Source organism: Pezoporus occidentalis, unplaced genomic scaffold (assembly GCF_034315485.1).
Source record: "Pezoporus occidentalis ecotype Australia unplaced genomic scaffold, CSIRO_AGI_Poc_V1 ctg117, whole genome shotgun sequence".
Classification (NCBI taxonomy): domain Eukaryota; kingdom Metazoa; phylum Chordata; class Aves; order Psittaciformes; family Psittacidae; genus Pezoporus; species Pezoporus occidentalis.
This window is the reverse complement of record NW_026912961.1, coordinates 4,869,579-4,893,873: the sequence shown is the minus strand read 5'-3', so window position 1 is coordinate 4,893,873 and position 24,295 is coordinate 4,869,579. Positions and strand designations below refer to the sequence as shown.

The 24,295-nt window shown below is 37.8% G+C and overlaps 1 protein-coding gene across 4 annotated transcripts in view; it reads left to right on the top strand.

The window, feature by feature from the left end:
- APBA1 (amyloid beta precursor protein binding family A member 1) overlaps window positions 1–24,295 on the top strand; it is a 92,787-nt gene that overhangs the window by 39,607 nt on the left and 28,885 nt on the right. For all 4 annotated transcript variants that reach the window (XM_062641386.1, XM_062641404.1, XM_062641376.1 and 1 more), the window contains exons 2-3: window positions 12,617–13,821; window positions 22,700–22,780. In XM_062641386.1, the coding sequence (XP_062497370.1) occupies window positions 12,670–13,821; window positions 22,700–22,780 (1,233 nt within the window). In that variant the 5' untranslated portion in view covers window positions 12,617–12,669. The remainder of the gene's footprint in view (window positions 1–12,616; window positions 13,822–22,699; window positions 22,781–24,295) is intronic.

Below are 24,295 nucleotides of genomic sequence, written 5' to 3'. Positions count from 1 at the left end.
CTACTGTTGAGCAGCTGCTTTTGTACATTAAAAGTTTCTATTCAGGTAGCTGATTTAACATCTTTTGAGGAGTGTGGTAAAAGACCCCTTTGGACTCTTAGTTTTCAATAGCTATTATTACAATGCCAAATTCCCAGAAGACTGTAAAGGAGTTTATTTTGTGCTAATGTTTTAAAAGATAAAGTGAATGACAGGGTAATTGTAGCCTGACAGTTTGTCCTTTTAGGACATCATCAGTCCTTTGTTTTGTAGGAAACATCAGTCGTTTGTAGGGTAATGGAATGGATGTTGTGGATTGACAAGCTTCAGAAATTGTCGATCTTTGTATAAATGGTTTATGCTGCAGTTCAAGCAAGAGTTTATGGGGGTCATAATGGTTTGTGCAATTTAGGAGGTTGGATTTATGCATTACCATGGATTTTTACAATTCCATAGAGCTGAAAGCTCGCTTGGCTGGAGAAGTCCATGTAACTTAATACCAACAGTAGCAACCTCTGTGATTGAGTTGCAACAATGTCAAATTCTGTAGTTAAGCGGTAATCTTGTAGCAATTTACAGAGACCTGAGAAATACATTATTATTTTTTTTGTCAGTTTTTAAATCCACTTCCCTATTTAGAATTCATTCAGTGGCTTCCTACTTTAATTGTAAATATTACATTAGAGAGATCACATACTCCGTACTTTCTGTCCTGAATTTAAGAAATTTAAACCAAAATGATGGTGTAGTACAGCAAACAAACCCGAAATTAGTATATGTGTATGAATGCTTGTAAGGTAACTTAAGCAAAGGCTGGATATTTGAAAGGAGCTCCGTACCAATTCTCTGCCTGATGGATACCAGAGACCAGACCAGCATGACTTTTAATTTGAGTTAAATACCAGAAGAGAATAGAGCCTGAAATACCACACCTAAGTTTGGGTGTCAGAAGAGAAAGAGACTGTGTTGTAGGAGGGATGAACCTTCCTTGGAAAGGAATAAGAAGATAAAGCAGAATGACTTCAAATATACCATTCTCTAGCATTATAAAATCCCTGTTATCTAGTTTCATGGAACATTTAAGAGGCATCTCATTTTCTCTTTATAAAAACATAATTAAGTGAAATAATTAAGGCTTCCATTTTCTTTGAGAAAGGGTCATAAGCATCTTTGAAATACATTGCTTTAATAATAACTTCTGAGGATAAGTGAAAGGAGCCATTGACTCTCAGACTGTCTGCAAGCAAAAAGGGGGAAAATGTTGATAGATTAAGAACTAAATATTTGAATTGTTCCAAGTATTGAAGCATTCCAGGATTATACCAGTCTTCCTGTAAATTTATCCATGTGAGATGTATTTTACCTTACAGCTGCTCTCTATAGTTGCTGCTTTTCCCTCCTATGATACCATTACTTGGGTATGTTAATAATATAAAAAGATTTAATAAGGTTAAGAATGCATAATAAAAATATTTGAAATAGAATATACTCATCTGCTAAAGTTTCTATATGAAGTATTTCTGTATAAAAGGAGGCGACAAAGTAATCTACTTTTACAGAAGTGTGAGCCATATAAAGTTATTTTTTAAAGTCAGTTCTGTTTTGAAGGGAGACAAAAAAACTCTGGGGGTAGGAACAAATAATTTAAAAAAGAAAACTGCCACCCTACATATATTTAGAAAATTGTTTATTTATGTTCTGTTTTGCTTATGACTGCATCTTCAAATGCTGTTATGCTATATCCTTTTTTCCCATTGTCTGTATGTACTACTTGATTCAGGCTGGTGCATGTGGAGGTTCTAGCTGTAAATGTTGCATAGGGATGTGAAAAGAGTGTTTGGGTGACTCCCCTCAGTTTGCTTTCTTCTGAACTGTCTCCTGTGTAGTTGTGTTCTAGTAGGTTTGTTTTCTTAGTGGGTAGAGACTGGCAAGTATATGGAAAGCTGTGTGGTCTTGACAGAATGCATCTGACTTTGATTTTTGGGATCTGGGACTATTGTGTGTTCTGGTTAACTTTATTGATTAGCATCAACTAATCTATTTTTTTCCTTAACCTTATGGGACCCCTGTGGCTGTTGCCAGGCAGCTCTCCCATCCCCCTTGCTCCAACTGTAGTTTCTGAGTAATCTGCCTTGTGAAAGATGCATCCAAGGACCTCGAGATGTGTACAGTACAACTCCGAATACTCTTCAAGTTCTGTTCTGAGCTGCAGATGTGGAGAAATGCCAGCCTTCATTAGGGTTTAATTATGTCTGGGGAACAGATTTCATATGTAGTCACCTTGGAGCAGCTAGTTCCACTGACAGAAATGTGCTTGTGCTGAAAAGTAGGTCTCAGTCAGGATCTTCCTCAGTACAGAGAGCAGAGAGTGATGTTGATGTCCTCCCTTTTTGAATAACTAATCCTTCTCTCATCAGCTCTGGGGAGGAACACAGCGTGTCTCTTGCTTCCTTAGTCACTGAAGGTGCAGAAGTTGTTAATGTTTCAAACTAGAAAAAACTGCTGTTGGAGACTGTGGAACAGGCAGACATGTCTGCTGAGGGCAGTCAAATGCAGGTAGGTGCTGGTCTAGCCAGACTGGCCTCTTGCAGCTGAAAATCTGGTGTGTAGTGCCTAGTGATGCATCTACTCTGGTGCTGGAAACTGGCCATAGCATTTCAAACAGGTGCTAACAGTGGACCATGTGCTTGAGAATTTTTTATCTAATCACTCTGGCCTATGCTTGTGCAGCAAATGAATGACATCCTTCCACATGGTTTTTGGAGAGGACTGTGTGGCTGTCTTTACTGTGTGGCTGTCTTTACAAGTGGCAGATCAGTTTTCATTCATGTCTTTGGAAACTTGTGAGCTGATCTGTGCAGCTTTGGATTTTTGGTTTGTGTGTTCTGTGTTTGTTTGTTTGGTGTTTTTTATACGGGCTGAATCAAGAGTTTGTCCTTGAAATAGAAGTAAAAAGCTCTGCAGGTGTTATTAGAATTTGATGGTTGGAGATGAGGGTGGGCTTATGTGGGCTAAAATGGTAACAGAAAATGCAATAGAATGTTGCCAATGTATGCTGGAGAATGATCAGAATTTTAATTGAATTGAACTACATCTGTGCATTCCTATTTCCTCCTCCTTTGCATCTGTTGTTTTGTTCTGTGTTTTGGGTTTGGTTTTTTTTCTGATTTTTTTTTTTTCCTAAGAATTAAAGTTTTATAGATACAAGCTCAAATCTACTGAAGTAACATTTAAGTACAGGAATATTGCAGCTTGAAGCTACAAAGATTTTATCTTTTTCTGGTTGTTCTTATTTTGTTACTTTCTAGGTTTTCACCTGTGTCTATACCTTTAAATGAAATCTCTGTTAGTGGGATTTCACTGTTTCTTCATGAGGTTTTGCTAGTCTGCAGACCTTACATGCTCTTGCTTACCTAAATTTCTGTGACTGCAAGCAGATATGGGGTGTGATGTCTTGCTGTTACTCAGAAAGAAAGGGACAATCTAGCTAACACATAAAACCTTCTTCTCTTTAATCCAGACATACATCAGGTATATGAAAAGGAGCTGAGAGTATGGCAGAAAGTGTTGATTCAGTTGTTCTGAATGGTGAGAGGCAAATGGAAAAGAGCTGATAGTCCCAGAGTAATCAAATACTTTGGAATTTTAGATACCTCATCTTTCTGTCTTTCTCTTTTTTCCTGTCTGAATAACATCTCCACATCTTACATACTGCCCTTCTAAAGTCTTTCTAGAAAAAGTTAATGTCAAAACCCATATAGTAAAGGTAAGTCTAATCGAAATAACAATTTAAATAAGAGCTGTTGCTTTTGAGGCTTTGCTTTCCCTAGAATGAAGTGGGGGGAGGTGGATTGTCAAATCCAGTGTTTTCAGTAACTAGGTATTATAGTTGCCTGGCAGCGGTACATTTGTAAGTCCTTCTTATACTATTGGAGGTAAGCAAGTTCTGTACCACATCTATCCCTAACTATTTACTTTTCCACTTAACTCGGGTATAGCTCCTTTACAACTTGTGAAATATGATAAATTAAAGGAGAGCAGGATCTCTTAATTTCATGCTGTCTGAGCCCCAACTGCTTTTCATGGGGGAGTAAACTTAGCTTGAAGGTAGTAAAAGTGCCTCAGAACAAATCCTTTTACTGATCATTTTCAACAGAAACTTGAAGTTACTGGGGTTTCAGCAATAATTCTGTACCATTTTGATGAGTTGATCCTGTACTTTTGGATTTGGGTTTGGGAAGGTAGGAAACAGATTCTTAGACCAAGATGTGTTCCTCAGTTGCCTACTGATTACTAGATTTGTTACAGATGCATTTAAGAAGTAAAAAAGTTACTGTTTAGGTGTCCTAGGCTTTTTTAGTGGTTTTGTTTGTTTGTTGTTTGTTTGTTTTGTTGTTTTGTTGGAGGCAGGTTTCCTTCCACACTATTCTGCTACTTCAGTCTTTTTTATTTGAAGCAGTATCTCCTGGAAACAGTATTCCGTAACTTGCTTCTCTCTGCTGAAGAAAGCTGATTAGATTACCAGACTAACTAGCTGGACTTTACAGTCTGTTGTTTAACTCATTTTTTTCTGAAAGGGGCATAGTTGCTGCAGAGCTTCCTCTCAAATTCTAGCAGACCCTTCTTCTTTTCTTCATCCAAATACAGTCCCTCTTTATTTAGAGAGAAATACATAGTTTTCATTCCGATTAAAATGTAAAAATAACATCGTTTACATTCAGAATTCATCACTGGAGATCAGCATTTTCACCTGTGCTGAGATGGTTCTGCCCTTTTACACGGAGAAGAAAAAATTTAAAGTTACAGACACCTATATGCTCAGATTTAGTAATGATACATTTCTACTAATTGTACGTAAGAGACTGAAGCTAGTCTCACATTGTAGTATTGATCCTAAATGTTGTGCTTTGACTTTAATTGTATACTATTTCAATTTCTCTTTCTTCTTTGGAGATGGATTTTATTAGTAACCGTGATTTAAATACCAGAGTAACAATTCCAATGGTCTAAATTTTAGATTATCTGGACACTAATTAAAGGTGCATCCATAATACTCCCAGGAATAAACTCAGCAGTAACCTGTCAGAGAATCACAACAGAATGAAAGAGAACCTGAAATTTCCTTAGTTTAGCTCTTGTCAGAATTTTATTTATGATGCTTAAGTATTCTAGTTGCTGAGAGCAGTCAGATTTATTCCCTCAATGAATTACAGTCTGGGATTTGATATTAATTTTTTTTAAGTGTCTTTGGTCTAGAGTGTCTGGTTATTGTACTTCACTGCAGAGATTGTCTATGGATCCTTGTCAGGATTTTTCTACTGCTTTTAGTTCATTTCTTCTGTTGGTCCATATTACCAGTTAACTTTCTTCTGGCAGTAGATGGATGGCTTCAAGTACTTCTGGAGTCCATTGTCTCATTTCTTTCATTGGTAAGACTTCAGTATTAAAAGGTGGATGGAACAGTCTGTTCCTTTTCTCGTCAGAGCACTTTCTCTCTACAATGCCTTGAAGAATTAAGAGATCTGGCCTCTCTCTGTTGAAGGTTATTGCATGGTGTTTCTTGTTCAAGTTTAAATTTTAGTTCTGAGCAAGATGAGAATTGGAAGGGGAAGAAAGTTAAATATTTCTTTGAGAGTTCATTAACTCTGATGACTCTAGATCTGTTTACTGTTAACAAAAGTTTTGTGTTCTTCTATGTCAGGTACAGGTTTCTGTCAGCTCCCCTTTCTTTTTGTGGGGGCAAGCAAAGGCCTGGAGAAGGAGGCCTGGGGGCAGGAAATAAAGGAGCTGTTGTTTTTTCTTATCCTGTGTCTGTTATGTTGTTTCCATTGTTGGCTGTGTACTGCTCATCAGCTGTTCAGCGTCTCAGGTTCAGTGGAACTGGAAATTAATTTTGTTTCCCCTCCCTCCCGCCCCCGAGATGTTCAGTTTAATAATGCTGCTTCTTATCTGTTTAAAACCCCTGTTAAAACCAGGTAGAGGTGATTTGCATAGGCAGTAAATAATTTCTGTTTTCAATAAGCTGTTAAATTTGTAAATATAATAATTTATCATTTATTCCTAAAGCACTTTTCAAATGTTATGAAAAGTTGTAAAGACAGTTATCAGATGAATTTTTTGTTTTGATTTTTTTTTTTTTAACTGGTCTTCTGTAGCTTCACCAGCTTATGTGCTGCAGTAGATGAAATGGGAACATGCTTTTGAAGTTACGCAGCAGGGGTGAAGTTGTGTTATCAAAACAGAAAGTTCAAAAGTAAAAGCAGGTACCTAGGATTAAAAAATTGAGAGTTAAAATGCTGTTGAGCAAAAACATGATATGGCCCTAGTACTCCAGTGTCTGTTCTTCAGGGAGTGATGACATGTCCAGACTCCACAACACATGTTGTGTGACATGTTCATATTTATTTAATTATTTAGCCAATTCAATTTAATAAGATAATTAGGAGCTGATGTAAACAATTTTAAAAGTGGAAACAGAAATTCAAATTAACTTCTTTAATTAACTTTAACATGTAGGGGGTGGGGAGAAGGGGAAATAAAATTAGTTTCCAGTTCCACTGAACCTGAGACACTGAACAGCTGATGACCAGTACAGCTAATGATAAAAACAACATAATAGACACAGGATAAGAAAAAGGGTTAGTCTGAGGTGATATAAGCATGGGCTGGTGTACAGCTCACTTTTAATAACAGTATTTCTTTATTTTTTTGTTAAGGACCTGTGTGCTCTTTTAGGCACAGAAAAAGGTTGATTGAAGTAAAAGCTACCTCCTTTTGAAATTTGCATACCTTACTAAAAAACAAAAGACTCTTCTGTTGAGCTTTAAACAGTAGTTTGTGTTTTAAACTTTGCTCCTGATGAGTTCGGAAGCAGCTCTGGGACTCAGGAATGGAAGCTTCCAAGGTTATTATAAACCAAATTGCAGTAAAAGACTTTGCAGAAAATATTAAAGGTAATGTACAGTGTTGAAATGAATATGTTTAACTTGTTTAAAATACTACAGTGATACAAGGATTCCAGAAGCACTTGTAGAAGATTTTGTATGTAGAGCAGTATTGTGCATGCAGCTTTTCTGCTTTACAGTTACAGTATTAGGAGTGTTCATAGTTCAGCCTCGTCAGTATGAACTGATATGTGTATGTGTGTGCATGTGGTGGGATGTTAACGTCACTTTCCAGGTGCTGCTTTCACTGACTAGCAAGAAGCATACGTTTCACAGGGATTTGGTTTTTTTTTTAAGCTGTTTTGGATGAGCTTACATAGCACATGGCAGCAGAAGCACTCAGGTTTCCCAAGCAAGTTACAGCTCAGAAAAGAGTTGCCTAACACAGGAGAGGTGGGGAATTCTCTTCAAGGGGGCATTGCATATGTTGTTGAATTCTCAGCCATTTTATACTGTAGAGGCTCTTAAAACAAAACCTAAAGATTTTGAAGATGTGTTTCAAAGACCTGTGTTTGCTAAAAGACTATGTTGGTTTTTTTTCTGAAATGTAACCTGTGTTCATATGTCTTGCTGAGATAACTGTCTGTTCAAGGGAAACACTGGTGTGTTGCTAGAGTCTGGAAAAACATAGGAGCTTTGTGAAATTCCTCACAGAATGCGCTGAGACAACCTGCAGTTGGTTTTGGGATGCCTTTGCAAATTCAGTCAGAGGTCTCTCTGCTTCTAATGTGGCCTGTAATTTTGGGTAAATATATTCAGAGAATTGCAATTTTTTTATGAAAGACATGGATGTATATATGTCCAAAGTTTTTTTGGAGAAGACAGAACTATTTTTGGTTACACACTTGATAAACAGTTATGCTTCTTATAAGTGAAAAGATTCATTTCAAAGGTATATGTATGTAAACAGGCCTTGCAATGCTAGAGGCTGGGGCTCTTGAGGCTAAGGAGCAGCACGGGGACATGGCCGTGGCAGGGAATAAAATGGACAGGGTCACCTGGGTAGTGTGAGAAGGATATGGGCTGAGAGCCGGAGAAGGCAGGGGCTGACTCCTCTGCTTGGTGCCTATCAGACCCCACAGGGGTACTGCCTTCCCTTTGGGTCCGAGATACAGGAATGACACTGAAAAACTGGGTGGAGAGGAACAAGGGCCACCAAGATGGTGGGACTGGAGCCCTTGTCTTAAAGACAGAGTTGTTTGTGCTTTGGGCAGGGCTTGGACTGGAGACCTCCTGTGGTCCCTTCCTTAGCTGAGTTACCTTATTATCCTATATGTGACAAAAAAAAAAGTGTGTGTGTAGTCTTGGTTCCACATGGTGTACACGGCTTTTGTTTTGAGGCACTAACAGTAGTACACATAGCTATCAATAGTGTGATCTTTCATTCCAAAAAGACAGTATTAGACTCTGAAAATACAATGCATAATGCTCTTATGTAGTAAACTCTTAAGTGTATTGGAAATAATAATAATAATAATTTTTAAAAGCTTCATTTCTGCCTGCATGCACAAGAAAGCAAACAATTATACATGTTATACATATTTGGAAAACAAATAACAAACAAATTGGAAGCTGAATAGTCACATTTTCATCTTTTCTTATTACATGTATTTTTCTGAGTAACAACGGGCATAGGTGTTGTGGTCTTGCTCTGAGGTAACAGTGTGCCTCTTGGTGGTGTTTTAAATTATTTTTTTTTTTTTTAATATAAAGTAGCAGAGAAAAATCCTTAAACTTCCAGCTTTGTATTCATGTTGCTTCAGAAATATATGGAGATGTTTAATTTTTCTTCTTTACAGGCAGGCAGGTAGTTTAACCTTCAGCAAAGAGCTGGTTGCAGTAGTAATCAACCTCTGATTTGTCTATTTTGAAGACAGATTCATCGATCAAGCCCTGAGTGCAAAGCTAAGAGTGCTTACAGGGCACTTTCCTGTGTATATTTGATTACTGGAGCACAGCTGCTGTTCAGAGTAATTAATATGAGAGTATAATATCTTTCAGATGGGTGCTGTGCCTTTATTTCCAAGGTCAGATGACCTCTCTTGCTTAAGTTCTCCTCTGTCTGTGGCATTTTATGTAAGTTATTGATTTTTGATTGCTTGCTGGAAATAAAGTACTTATGGAAGGCCTGGTGAGAAAAATCAGTCAGACCTTGTATTTGCTTGAGGAAAGTGCTACCAAGAATTAAAAAAATGTGAAGTTTAGTAGTCTTACAGCTACCATATATGAAAAGGGACTTAGTGCTTCTAACACCCAACTTTAATAGGTGATTCTATAAATTACCGTCCTAAAGACTGATTGCTAAACAGTCAAGTTAATGTACTTGACTTGGAAGCTTACTTTTCATTGAAGTATATTGGGGCTTAGGTGACATAGGGATATTTATTCAAACTATACTTCTATAAGTAAATATTTTTTTTCCTAGCAAGTAAGATTTCTGCTTTGCTTTTTTTTTTCCAAAATACATTTGATAATAATATTCTTTTACTTACAAAATTAAAAAGTTAAATTAAATTGAAATTATTGGAGGAATGGCAAAGAGAAGAGGATTTTTTTTCAGTGTAAAGCTTAAAGTTTCCTCTTCATCCCCTCAAAAGACATACCTTTGAAATTTTCAATATCTGAAATTAACCTGAGGTCATTCTTCAAATTGAGCAATTTCACAGGTGGAAATTTGGAAACCTTCAGTTTGAAAAAGGAAAATGTTGGGGCTCTCAGGTGTTATTAGCAATGTTTTGTATGGTTTATAATCTCTATAATTTGTTTCTCACAGCTAGACATACCACTAATGCTATCTGTCCATAATACGCATTGTCTTATGAGCATGTATTAAAATTTCTAAAACAGGTTCACCAAATTTCAGAAATTGTCAGAACTTTTCTTGTTGTAAATATTGTGGCATTTGATACCTTATTTGACTTGAGGTATACATAGTCTTCATACAGTTGAATTTTACCTTCTTTTCTAACTTTAGATAATTGACTCCCAATAGCATTCATTTTTTCTCTGGGCCCCCCAACATAGGAAAGATATGGACCTGTTAGGCTCTAGGGAGACCTTAGAGCAGCCTTCCAGTACCTCAAGGGAGCCTACAGGGAATCTGGAGAGGGACTTCTTACAAGGGCATGTCGTGACAGGGCAAGGGGGAATGGCTTTAAACTGACAGAGGGGAGATTTACATTAGATATTAGGAAGAAGTTCTTTACTGTGAGGGTGGTGAGGTGCTGGCACAGCTTGCCCAGGGAAGCTGTGGCTGCCCCATCCCTGGCACAGTGTTCAAGGCCAGGATGGTCAGGGCTTTGAGCAGCCTGGTCTAGTGGAAGATGTCCTTGCCCATGGCAAGGCGGTTGGAACTAAATGAGCTTTAAGGTCCCTCCCAACCCAAACTGTTCTCTGATTCTAAGTTAAAAATGTGGCAGGATACATTAAAAATTTCAGAAAATTGGTCATCGTCCTGGCTTTACATATAACTTCATTTCTCTCAAGTAGTACTGCCCTTTTTCGCTGGGTGACTAATGACACTTAGGTGCGAGTTAGGGGCTACTCTGAATGCAACACATTTAAGCTAGTATTTTTAAACAGACCTCTATTTTAGCCTAACTCTTGTATATTTGCAAAGCAATGGAAATTTTATAACTTACTTCAATGGAGCAGGTAATCCTGCTTGGAATGGACTTTTCAAAGAGCTGTTACGCCTTGGCATCTTCACCCTTCCTTTCGAGGGCTTAAAAAGGAAAGCTCTCCAATACTGTTGCTCCTGTTAACTTAAATATATCATATGCTGCAGTGGGGAGAGTGTTTGATTTGTTAGTCCTGGCATAGCATTGCATATAGACCTGGAAGTCTTAGTTGGAAAAAAGCCTTACCTTTTCAGTGAAGGCTTCTAACTAACATATATTCTTTAGCTAGAAGAAGCAAACTGAGTTTTTTCATAGAAAAAGGATCAGTTTGTATAGAACATCTTTATCTGTTCAGTTAATGTTATTTATTAGGTATTATTTTATAACTGCATTTTTGTATATACTGTATCACATACTGTACATTTTTCTCCCCTGTGTTGAGAGTGGGAAAGGCAAGTCTTAGAGGTCAAACACAGCATGCTAGATTTGCAAAACCTATGTATGAGCTGCTTCTGAAAATTAAAGGATCTGTCTGGAGCAAGGGCCAGGATATTTTTTTTTTCCTTTTTATTTTTTTTTTTTTTTCAGGACTCCAAAGCTTTAAAGGCTAAAATATGAGGTGTGACAAAGACAAGGAGGGTTAGATGAGCTGGAAGGTGCACCCACTGAATTTCCCATGGAAGCCTAGTGTAAGTAATTCCCATCTAGTCTTGCCTTCAGGTTGACTTTCCTAATAGAGAGCAACTAAAATTACTGTTGCTTTCTTGCCACGGGACGTTATTCCCACAGCCCTTTTGCACAGCACTTGTCTAGTTGGCAAAGTGTGCCACCTGAGTTTCCTTGCCTCAGTTCAGTAGATTTAGTTCATGTTCTATTTTGCATCACATTATTTTTGTAATTAGTAATTGACCAATTGATCTTTTATAGATCCTTCAAGTTATAACTCTTCCATAAGGTATCTTTTCTTTTAGTACTTACCACTGAGTCACATGCCAGACCTATATTTTACTTACAGACATGTGGTTTAACTCAGGGTCTTAAAAGGACATAAAATGTCCTTTTTATGACACTACATTTTAAAAACATAGGGCAAGCTTCAAAATTGCTGAAGCTTTTATATAAAAATTAAGCATTCTGAGCTAGGTAGGCTTGTTTGCTCCAGGAAACTTTTAGAAGCTAATCTGTGGTTTTATGGAGTTCTGCTGTTTCTGTGGCCTTTTTTTATGGCCTATTATTACTGGCAGACATCTCTAGTTATTATACAATCTTTTACTCAAAGTCAGCAAGGTTAAGATGCCTCACTACTGTCAATGTGGTCATGGTTAAGAATATTAGTAATGTCTTCTCCATATTTTAGGAAAGAGATTTGGTGTAGAAGTCATCTAAAGTGATTATAGATACATCTCATGATGGTAACTGTGTTGTATCTAGTTGTCTTGTGCTTCCCTAGGGAGAAAGAACAGGTGCTTCAGATACCTTGAGAGTATATTTTTATTTCCAATGATAAGTGCAGAGGCTGACTATCTCAGCCAAAGATACCATACTGAAAAACGGTCGTATGCATAGCTGTCATGTATCTGAGCAATTGCAGACTCCTGCGATGGGACTAAATCTGTCATTTTACATTACAGCATCCTTCCCTTGCACTGAATTAGTGAGCTATAGGCAGAGGTGGAGCAAGGGTGGAATATTTCTGTCATAACTCTACCATGATTGAGCTGCTGGCCAGAGTTAGCTTTTCTAACATGCACCTGCCAATGTCATTGAAATGCCAGAACAGTCAGTGGAAGCGTCTCCATCAGGTTGCTTGAAAGTGATTCTTCCACAAAGAATTTGTACACAGAAGTCAGAAGTGCAGTTCTGCAGGGGATCACTGTTGCTTCCTGCTTCTGGAGGTCATTTGGATTGGGGGTTATACTGTTGTGCTGGCTGTGGTCTGACTTCAGAGCTCATAAAGTGAAATGTTTGCCTGCTGGGGAAGGAAGGGTGCCTTTTGTTGCTTGTGTTCATTGACTCCACTTTTTTTTGGAAGAGTAACATCAAATATTGGTTTTCTTTTCTATTTCTTTCCAGCTGTGATAGACAAAATGTCAATACAATAAGTGACCTACCCACCAGAATTTGCCATGAACCATTTGGTTGGACTGCCTGTGGGGGAGGTAAGTGAAGAGCCAGCAAATGGAGCAGTAAACGAATCAGTGGAGGCTGACCTGGACCACTCAGAGGTGGAAGAGGAACAGCGGTATGCAACTCGCTACCCAAGACATACAAACAGCAGCCAAGGAGGCCTGTCTGGGCAGGAGGAAGAAGGGATGTTAGCTCGGTCAGCCAGCACTGAGAGTGGTTTCCACAATCACACGGATACTGCAGAAGGGGATGTGATAGCCACAGTGGAGGACAGTTACGACACAGAAAGAGTTCAGGAAAATGAGGATGAGAGCGCATATGCTGTGCAGTACAGGCCTGAGTCTGAAGAGTACACAGAGAATGCTGAGGCTGAGCATGGTGAGGCCATTCATAATCAGACATTGCCTAATCACTTACATTTCCATTCCATTGAACACGAGGAAGCCATGAATGCAGCCTACTCGGGTTATGTCTACACACATCGGCTCTTCCACCGAGGAGAAGATGAACAGTATGCTGAGCCTTATGCTGACTATGGACTGCAGGAGCATGTATATGAGGAGATAGGAGATACACCAGACCTCGATGCTAGAGAGGGTATCCAACAGTATGAGCGGGAAAGGGAAGAAGCCGATAATTACCGTAAGGAGGCACTTGGTGCCCGCCTTCACCATTATGATGAACGGTCTGATGGAGAGTCTGACAGCCCTGAGAAGGAAGCAGAGTTTGCACCCTACCCAAGAATGGATAGTTATGAACAAGAGGAGGATATTGATCAGATTGTAGCAGAAGTGAAGCAGAGCATGAGCTCCCAGAGTTTAGACAAGGCAGCTGAAGACATGCCAGAGGCAGAGCAGAGTTTGAAGCATGGTCATGCTCTTGCTGGTGATGGGCATGAAAGTAATGGCCATCTCCCAGCTGGTTCTCGAGTTACATCCAGCTCAGGAGAATCTGTACAGAGGTACAGTAAGGAAAAGAGAGATGCAATTTCATTGGCCATCAAGGATATTAAAGAGGCTATTGAGGAAGTGAAGACGAGGACCATTCGTTCTCCTTATACCCCTGATGAACCTAAGGAACCTATCTGGGTGATGAGGCAGGACATCAGTCCAACCAAGGACTCTGACGACCAGAGGCCACTAGATGGCGATGTGAGTATACGAAGCTTTCATCTGTCAGGTTATGTATGTCTTATTCCTTCAATTGTGACAAAAATGGCAGTGAAGGAGGGTGCATTTTCTCCTTACTCTGTGACTCACCCTGCACTAAAGTAGGTAAAGCATTGTTAATGTTAAATTAGTACTCTAGAGAGCATGTAAGAGGTAAGCATGTGCATGATCAGTGGGCCACATTTTAGTTTATGAAGCACTGCTGACCCTAGTACACTTTATAAAATTTTTCCACACTAAGCTCTTTACTTCTTTTTCTGAAACAAATACTGTTCCATTTTTTACTGCCATAGGATATTTTAGAATAGCTACCAAACTCCTTGTCCTCTGTAATCTATCCTTGTGTGTTTTTGTTAATCATAAATTTCACTTTTTGTCACCTAACAACCCTAACAGTTCCAGCAGAAATCTGGAATGTCAATGTTCTTTATGATAGTATTGTAGATCAGATTAATATTTCAGAAAATCTGCAGGTTTCTGTCCATTTGCAGGCTCTAGAAATGTAGATGATCTTACAGTCCGTTCCAACCCAAACCATTCTGTGATTCTATGATTTTATTTTTCCTGGAAAACTGTTGGAAACAGACAGTGATGAGTATGTCTGGATTGGTGAGGGTTTTTTTTTGCTTCTTCATAGTTTCATTGTTTTTTTTTTCTTGTTTTTAAAGCAACCTGTATTGCAAAAATTACTTCTAGAGATATTTTTAAAATTATGTCTGTTACTAAGTTGATTTGCAGGCACAAGGAGGGCTAAAGCAATGTTCCCAGATTATTCTGTATGGGACAAGAATTATTTCTAACTTTAAAAGTTTCCAAAACCTGTAATTTATTTCTCTCTAGTTTTATTAATAGATCACAGAATTCTTTTGTTGTTCATTTTATTCACCACATTGCCTGTTTGTAAGTGGTGTCTTTGTCTGGAAGGATCAAAGAGTTTTCTATTGCTTCCTGATTGTCTAATTGTAACACACAGTACCATGATGATCTCAGTGATGTTAAGTTGTGGATCCTAAAAGCACTGAATTCTTCCTGAAGGTGCTCCAGCTGCTCTCCCACATCTTGCTGCACCTTGCAGAATTTAACTTTTCTAAGGTATGCTGGTAGGACTCAGCCTAGTATGTTCATATAGTAAACAAAACAGGTGTTTCCAGCAGTCTGTATGTACATACTACAGGTTTATGTTTTGCACCAAAGTTAACTTCTTACTCAAGATTTTTCGCAGGCTTTTACATAGGAGCCTAACTTAGATTTTCAGTGCTGGCTAGTAATCACATCAGTAATGTATAATGACAGCATATCTCAGTTCAAGGGTGGTTGTAGATGTGTGGGCAGACAGTAAAAGGGGAAGTAAATTAAGCAAATTGTTTAGAAAGTCTGTACAGATTGAGGGGAGCACATGCTGCAGAAGGGACTTGGGACTGGGTAGGAATTCTCTTTTTCACTGAAGGTGAGGTATGCATTTGTCTTACTGGATTCTTTAATTCAGATGACAACTCATGAAAAGTCTGAACAGTCTGCTTTCTTTAACAAAGCATTCTTACAATTAGGACTAAGTGGCCATGAGTGATTAATTCTAATAAAAATACAGTTGAAGCCCGTTCATCTAAATGTAGGTTTTCCTTTATCTCCTTTGAGAAATAAAACAGGATCTCACACAGGAGCTTTTCAGTATAATCAGTATAAGCCAGAGATGTTATTCAGTCTGATTTGTGACACTGGCCTTGAAATAAGAAGGAATTGCGTAAAGAGAGTGTTTTACCTTCAGGCAGACACCCTTTTCTGGCCCCAGAATTATCAAGGAGCTGCAGATAAGTAATGCATTGTGGGTGCTTTTGTTACCTTCAGTTGTTTTGTGAGACTACCTTGGAAATTGTGCCTGCATTGTTTTTTAACAAAGCCATTTTGCATTTAGAGGTAGAACATCCCTCTAAATATCTGTAGTTATTTTGTGTTCTTAATCATATGGTATTGAAACTGGTAAGACCTCTTTAGATCCAAATAGCAGTCACTTTTTATTTAGCTAGGAGCTCTCCATGAGAGACCACTGAAGCCAGAGAGTCAGAAGAGTGATTTGCAGTTGAGACTCATGAAATATGACAGCCTCTTTTGCCTTTTTTTCACCAGAAAGCCACTGTTACTCCATAGTGCTGAGCATTTGGATGATATACTTACAGCAAAATATTTGGTAGATACTAGTTTGAAATGTCCAGAGACTGTTTTGGGAAGCTAGTGTTCTGAAAGTATTCAGCTTGCCTACAGCTGTGTATAGTTTACGACTGTTAGGAAAGACCATGGTGATAAGAAAGCTACAGATCACTGTATGCATTTGGTTTTAAGATGCCCCATTTCCAGGTTTAGTCACAGTTTAATCTACCAGGAATTTCAGTCATTCTTGTTTGTTTCTCCTCAAAATAAATGTTTAGCAGGTATACAAGAAAAGAAAATTGCTCACAGCCCATGGGCAGTTCTATTGTAATAGGCTCTGGTAGTCCTGTATTCTAGGAGGCAGGTAGCAGACTTCTGTGAATAAATAAATTGTGTACTGAATTACCTGCTTAATATTTAACAATGGAGAGTATTTGCTGTTGTGTTCCTTGTGCATCCCAGTTTAGTGACGCATACTTTCCCTTTAGAAATGGTCTGGACATCTACTTTGTGGGGAAGGTGTTATGTCTATTTGATAAAAGCTGAAAAATTACCTCAGCGTCCTTTGAATAAATATGGCAAGATTATTTTTTTTTTATGTTTGTTACACATATGAGATATGAGTAATGGGCATATATTTCCAAAATCTGTTTATCAGAAGTTTTTTTTTAAACCAAAGCAGACCATCACTTACATATAGCCTGGTGAGGATGTCTTTTTCAAATATAGTGGTAGTTAGAGCTGCACAACTGCAAGAAATGTGGGATTATGGTGGAAAAGTTTTGTGTAGTAGATGTCTCAGAATGCAATTAAATGTAATAGTGTATAAACTGAACAGAATGTCTAAGAAAGCATCTTAAAAATGTCATACAGCTTTGAGAATAGTGGCTTGCTTAGTTGTGGAAGTACAGAGACCTGCTGAGAACAGCACTGAAAGACCAAAAAAGCTCAGGTAGTTAAAAGAGTGTATCTGTCCTCTTGTGTCCAAAGAAGAGAAGGCTGCCTCCTTTGTTTCTGCCATAATCAGGAGAGAACAGTGGTTTGAAGGGAGAATGTCTACATTTCAGAACTAAATTCCATGACCTTTTTCTGGAGTCTATTCAGATATACTTGGGGTTATAGATCTGAAGTTCAAGTTTTGTTGACCTGCAGGGCATAGTTTGTTGCTGTGTGCCAAGACTTTGGTTCTGCAAAGCCCTCTCATTGATGTTTGCAATCTCTGTTCCTCTGCAGACACTTGAGGTGGTGTCATGTTAGAATAAACCCCTATATAAAGTAAAACCATGTTCATGGGTAGTTTGAATTTATGAAGTAGAAAATCAGAGCTGAAGACAAGCCTTTCAGGTAGAACAGAACTGAGCTGCATTGTTTTGCTTCTCACTTGGTTTTGATTACATGTATTTTATTTCAACCTTTGAGTTTTCAGTTACAGGATTTTCTCAATTCTGATAACTCCAAAAGTGAGGTGTTTTCATGGAGATGAATTTGCTTCACTTCTTCCACTGCAGGAGTAATGTATTATTAACAAGGCAATAAACAAGTCTGTTTTAAATAATTAAGCAGGTTTCAGTAACAGATGAACTAAGCCGGGGGGGGGGGGGGGGGGAGAGGAAGGAGAGAGAAAGAAATGAAACAGAGATGAGTTTGTATAGATATGATATTTTCTTTTTCTGAGCAGACCTTTTTAAATTGTTGGCTGAGCACACAGAATACAGGTCATCTTTCTGTCATCTATGTGAGACCATAGTCTTAGTTAAAAAAAAAAAATCACATCTAAAAACCCCAAACAAAAAGTCATTTAAAAAAAAAAACATTTTAATATCCAGGGATGAAAGCTTTTTGCTAATCCATTGATCATACAGAAGAAAAATCTATTGGTTAGTCTCTGTGAAGACAAACACTCTCCAGCTGAGTTACAGGCTTTTAAATTACAGTGAGCACTGGATACCTAGCCCCTTTATTTATTTTTTTTTTTGTTGTTGTTGTTGTTTGTTTTATTATGGTTTTTAATTATTGGACAATTAAAGCAATTTCAAGTGATGTTTCTGTGCTGTTGAAAACTAGAACAGCACTTGGTACAGTTAAAGTCTCTTGAAAACCCTTGAGAGATCCACACTAATTTTTTCAGACTGACACATGAAGCTACACCCAAACTACGAGTTCAAGTGAAAGTGCAGCTAAGGAAGTCTGTACTTGAGAAAGAGAAGCAGCCAGCAGTGAACTAGCTTCCAGGAGCCCTGCTGGGGCTGGCAGCCTTCCATCCAACATGCATGCTGCTGAATGTACCTTACCCACACTGCATGTGTGTGTGATCTGATGGGCAGTCAGAGTCCATACAGCCTAAGATTTTATTCAAAGAGAACTTACCAACTTACAGTGTGTGGTTGTCGTACTGCATGGTCCCTGCTATTGAGTCAGGCGGCCAAGAAATGGGCAAAATAAAGCACCCTGTCTCAGGTCAACTCGTATCACCTGCACACAGTGGCCTGGGGCAAGTCCTGGACCACCCATCAGTTTGCTGACTAGTGGATAAGTGCACTGGGTATGTGCAGAGGCAGTTACATCTCAATTACAGTTACACCACAAGTACAGTCAAAGCTGAGTTTCAGTTGCAGTTACACCACAAGTACAGTCAAGCTGAGTTTCATCCTTATGTCACAGTTATAAATTGATATATTGTGCCACAGTATGCATGAATGTGTACAGTAATTCTGAATTGGCTTTGCTTTTTCAAACTCTCCATTTTTAACAATGTAGTTAAAGCAAATTTAAACAAAGACAATTGATAGTCATATTTAGCTATATTGTAAGGAACTTTAGCATTCAATTCCATTCTTTATGGGTACTTTTTATTGTCTAAAAGCTATGAATACATTGATGGTCTTGGTCTACATTTTAGTGAATAGAATTTGAACTGTTCAAATCACACTAGACACTCTGCCACAGCATAGTTGTGATAAATACAAAGACATTTACTGCCATAGTTATGCTGTACTGGGCAGTGCTTGTGAAATTATACTTGCATGTGGGACCTAAATGTTTTCATATTGCTTTGACATTTGCCTAATGTGTATGGGTCCCTTTTTATCACTAAAATAAAATAAATTTAAAAGCCTTGCCTTATCCACTTGCCTACTCTGAACTAATGTACAGGAAGACAATATTTGCCATTCCTCTGCCAAGAAGCCTTATGTAGATATTAGTGTTATGTAAATAATGCCCTTTTGTTTAAGTGAATCTTGCATTACTGAAGTATTTATTGATTTCATGCCCTCTGTCCCGGCCTTGTATGTGATGACGTGACCCACTAGGTTATACTCGTCTAAGATATGCTGCTGATAAGAGCAGGTAAAACTACACTGCTTTTATAGAGCAAGAGCTTCATGAGCTATTCAGTAGCCAGCTGGATCTGTATAGGTTAAGTGCTGCACAGTCCTCTTCTGTTACAAGTTCTGTTACTAAATCCCTCTGCACAATAGCAAGGAAGGCTTCTCAGGTGCAGTGCATTGCGTGTTAGTTAGAGTCAAACACCAAAATTGAGATGGAGAATTTTTGGATGTACCAGGTTGAGTATCGTAAAAAAAATGTAAGTATATATTTCAAGAGGACAAATGGGGTGAATAGTGCTTTTTTTTTTGTTGCTGCACCTAAGGAAACACTTTGTAATTCCGTTGATGAACCTCTTTGTGTAATAGCAGCATGCTTTCCATGAACTTACTGTATGTGTTCTGACAGCATTTTTCTTAGACTTCTAGAACTTGTTCTGTTAACAGACAATGACGCAGTCACTAAGAATTTAGACTTCAGTGGAAGTGTTTTGAGGAGTTGTGCAAGTTCTCTATCCACTATGATGTATCAAAATATTTTTTGTTATTGCTGTGACTGCATTCTTTCCTTGTGCATGTGTATGGTACCTCTAAAATGCATTTTGATGCTGAGAACTGAGTTCTTATTCTTCAAAGACTGAACTTTTTTGTACAGATGTCCTTGGGGACAACTCTCATGTGATGTCATGTAGCCAACTTTATAGGATGTTTTTTGTAGGGGTTTTGCTTTGGTTTTTTGTTTTCTGTTTTTTCCCCGAAAACATTTGAGCAGACATTCAAACAGAGCACATGGAAAGCCATGTGATTGTTTTAATGATTGCTTAATTCTGGTACTCTGTCGATGAAAATAGCTGGGTAAAGGTATTTGTACTGCTACTGGAGTAACTGCTAATGCATTTTAAATGGTGCAGAATTTTTTAATGTCAGCAACCAACTGGTTTAAATAAATAATGTTACCACTTTAGTATGTGAATCCAAGAGTTTTCAGGCATTTAAAATAACTTTTTGTTTGTGGAGACATTCGATGCTGAAAAAATAATGTTTTACTTTGTTTCTTTGTTTGCTATTTAAAACTCAATCCTAAAATATTCCACTGTCATTATTAGGTTGAGAGTATTGCACATCTTTTGTATTTAATTTTAATACAGAAATACTGTGTAACTGTGGGGAATGTGAGCACTATGAGGATGATTCATCAAGTCAATAGGAGTTGCCATACGTGCAGCTGAGACACTATGTAACTCTAACCAGAGTTACAAAGCAAGTCCTGGGATCCTGTATCTCTCCCACAGCCCCTTTGTGAATGCAGCAAGCAGCCCTTCAGTCTGATGGCCCACATGTCTGTGTCCTAGGGACCGTTTTACAGCTACATATTGTCAGAGATTGTTGTAAGCTGCATGTCCTTTTTACGCTTCAGTTGTAACTCAAAATACAGGGAGGTGCAAGGACTGCGCTTTTATCTGCATAATGGGGAATTGCTTCTTACCTCTTTGGAAGCCTTTATTAGTTAATTATAATTCTAATATTTAGCAATTATTGAAGATAGACCTTTTAACAATGTGAGGGTAAAGAAAAATAGGAGGAGAATGAAATTCTATTGGTTTGTTCCATATCTGTGGAGCTAAGCTTGCAATTCTTAGTTGGGTTTTGGTGTTTGTTTGTTGTTTTGGTTTTTTTTAATTATTATTGTTCTTATTTTTGTTTTTCTTTTGTATACTATTTCTAGTACTCAGTGTTTTAGCTAGAGTGGAGGCATAGCAGAAGGGCATTCCTAGATTGCAGCTGCTGCCAGCTCTAAGCACTGAAAGTGTAGCTGTTTTCTGGTATGATCTTTGGCTTAGAGAAAAGCTGTATTATGTAAATGCTTGTGAAACCAGGTATGGCATTTGCTGGTTTTGCCATCAGTGTTGAACTTCTGGGCTGGCAACCTAGGGCCAAACTCCTTATGTCAAAGGAGAATGCAGAATGGCAAGACTGCTGTAGTAAACACCCAGCCTGCATAGCCAAAATACTAAACCTTCCTTTGAGAATTCACATTCTGACATGAACACTGACATGTTTTGCATGTATGTCCTTAAGATTGGCCTTTAAATATGCCTGCTGGGTTAAAGCTTTGTACTGTCTTCCATTTTGATCACTTTCATTAATTTCACGCTCTGTGTTCTTGTGAAGTACTCCAATAACATTCCCCCTGGTCTGGACTGAATATACCTCACTATAGCTTTTTAGTGCCACCAACATTCATTAGAATTGACTGTGATTAAAATAGCCTTTCCCAAGGCATTCTTTCCCTTTACCAGGATACTTGCTGAAGGATCATACAGATCTAGATATTCCATAATACAGTTTTTCTGTGCTCTTCCCTTTGTTTTCCTGTTGTGTCATTCTTGATGATCGTGAATGGCTAGGAGAGAGCTGGAAGGACAGTTTCTCCACTGAATTGTTTACAGTGAAGGAATTAAAATGAGGAAAGCTGACCTAGAGAGCATGTACAGTACTGAGATCATGGTATGAACTGTGAAATATTTTCCAAATTTGCATTCTAAGGTGAGGAATCATAGTCCTTGATTACACTAGTATTGAATAGTCCTTGAATATATTCTAATTAAGTCCTTGAATACATTAGTAATACCTTGTACAATTTATAAAAGCTGTTTTCTCAAATGACGGATTAATATTTGTGGACAATCACAGTAGCCTACCTCTGCTCAGATTAGATTAGTTTAGCTCTTCAGATTAATTATATCTGAGAGCATGTGTGCTTATGGAGAAATTGCAGTCTTTTCTTCAGTCTCCTCAATTTGACAACTACGTAATCTTTAGCTGAATCCCTGTGTTCTGATCATGGTCAACTTACCTGTCTTACCACAGCTTCCTTACTTAGTGACTTTTCTTTCCTAGCATGTCAGAGCTTGGGACATAGGTTTAGATTGCCTGCAGCCTTCAGTAGGGTCAACCCGATACCAATATCAGATGATCATCCATTCACCTTGCAAAAATACAGTTTCATGGCACACTTTTTTGCTGAGTGCTGCTTGTACAGCTTTTTATTTTTCCAAATGTTTAATTTTTTATATTACTGACAAATAAACACAGGGTTTTTTTAAAAGATGTAGCTGTTGAGAGTAAGTCCACTGAGATTTTGATATGTGATCATCACGAGAAAAAGCAAGGGTTACATTTTTAAAGTGTTTCTCTAGGTTTTTTTGTTTGGTTGGTTTGGTTTTTTTTCTATAATTATTATTATTATTACTTTTATTATCATTGTTCTGGCTTTTCTATTTTTCCCCCCTCATCTCTTATTTCCATTGCCAAGTCAGAAGAAAATCTGAAAGAAGAATTTCTACATTGGTTGTTCAGATTATTGTTGATTTTCTTGTCATGTTTAGTCTCCATCTCCAGATTCCTCTTCACCTCGGGGTGCTGAATCAAGTAGGCAACATCATCAGGAGGCCTCCACTAATAAAGAGGTAAAGTGAAATCTTTCTAAAGTCTTGTTCATGCTGCTTATGCTTTTTTATCTTTCTTGCCTCCTTGTACCTCTGTAATCCTGTATCTTCTTCCAAAGTTGCAACAAACTCGAAAAGCTGATTTGTTGCTCCTTTTCCCTTAAGCTTGCCTGGCTGTCTGACTGAATTTCAACATACCTAAGACTGTTTATCATAGCATTTCTGAGTCTGTGTTCAGCAGCCACTAAATTTATTAATCAGGCTGAGAGGTATTGATTTATCAAACAGCTAAATTATCTGAGTTTCAGAGACAAAAGAAATCAGCCTTTTTGTTTTTCCCCTGCAGAATGTCTTCCTGCCAAGAAAAAAAATGTTTCTCAGCCAGATGAAAAAACTTGCTTACATGAAATTAATTAGGCCATAACTTATACTGCTTAATGTTTTGCCATTGTAGAAACTGACTTGTCAGTGAGTCATAGTCAGAATTTGTTTCCAGGCTCCTTAAAATAAAGCTAAATACTTTATTGCTTACCAACACAAAGTGAGATGTGTGAGTAGAAATCACAGGGTGAAAAGAAAATAGTTTGGCATTAAGTATTTGAGTTAGTATAGAATGGCTGGCTCTGTAAACAGAAATATCTGCAAATATTTGGTTTGTTTAGCTTTTGTTCTTTAAATTTCAGAAAAATGTAGGAACTGTAGTCTAACAAGATACCACATTGTTACTGATAGCAATGCATGAGTTATGTTGCACCGTGGAAAAAAAACTGATCTACTGTAACTGGAAATACTAATTAAAATGGTAACATTAACTAGTAATCCGTTATTTCTTATTCATTATATCCTATTGTCAAGGGATAAAAAAGCTTGTAACATGCAGGTATTTGTGCCAGTCTGTATTGGTGTTTAGAAAATAATGAAAGGTTTCAAAAGACTTGAGAGTCTCATATTAAAGCACTTAAAAATAGATAGTGCCATTAAATTTTCATCTGCTGTATTGTTAGCTTGTTAAAGCCTTTAGCATTCTTCTGTATGGATTTTTGTCTCCTCATATATATTGTAACTTCTAGCAGTTTTTAGGCATCAATAGACCTATCCAAAGGAAGAAAATAAACAAGACGCTACTTATTTCAGTTTTTAGGTTGTGTTCACACATAATGTCAGAGGTGGTAAACCAGGTTTCACAGTAGAATCTGCCAGGCTGCTTATTTCCCTTATACGAGCAATAGTTCCTGCTTTAGTACTTCCAAGTCAAGAACAACAGCGGTAAAGCAGCATCATAAGTTTGGGGAATGAATTTTAGGTCTTAGTAAAACCTTTTTTTCTTATATAAATTTTATAATAGTAGGTGGCAATGAGGCTAGCAAGAGAAATGAAACATTAATGACTTTGATAATTCATTATTCATGGATATGTAAAATTAAAAGGTGTAGGTTTCCTCCTATTGGTAACTTTACCTGTTACTTTACTATTCTTGTGGTCTTAGTAGAGTGTCTTTCATCCTAGGTAATGAACAAAAATTGCTTGATCTTTTGT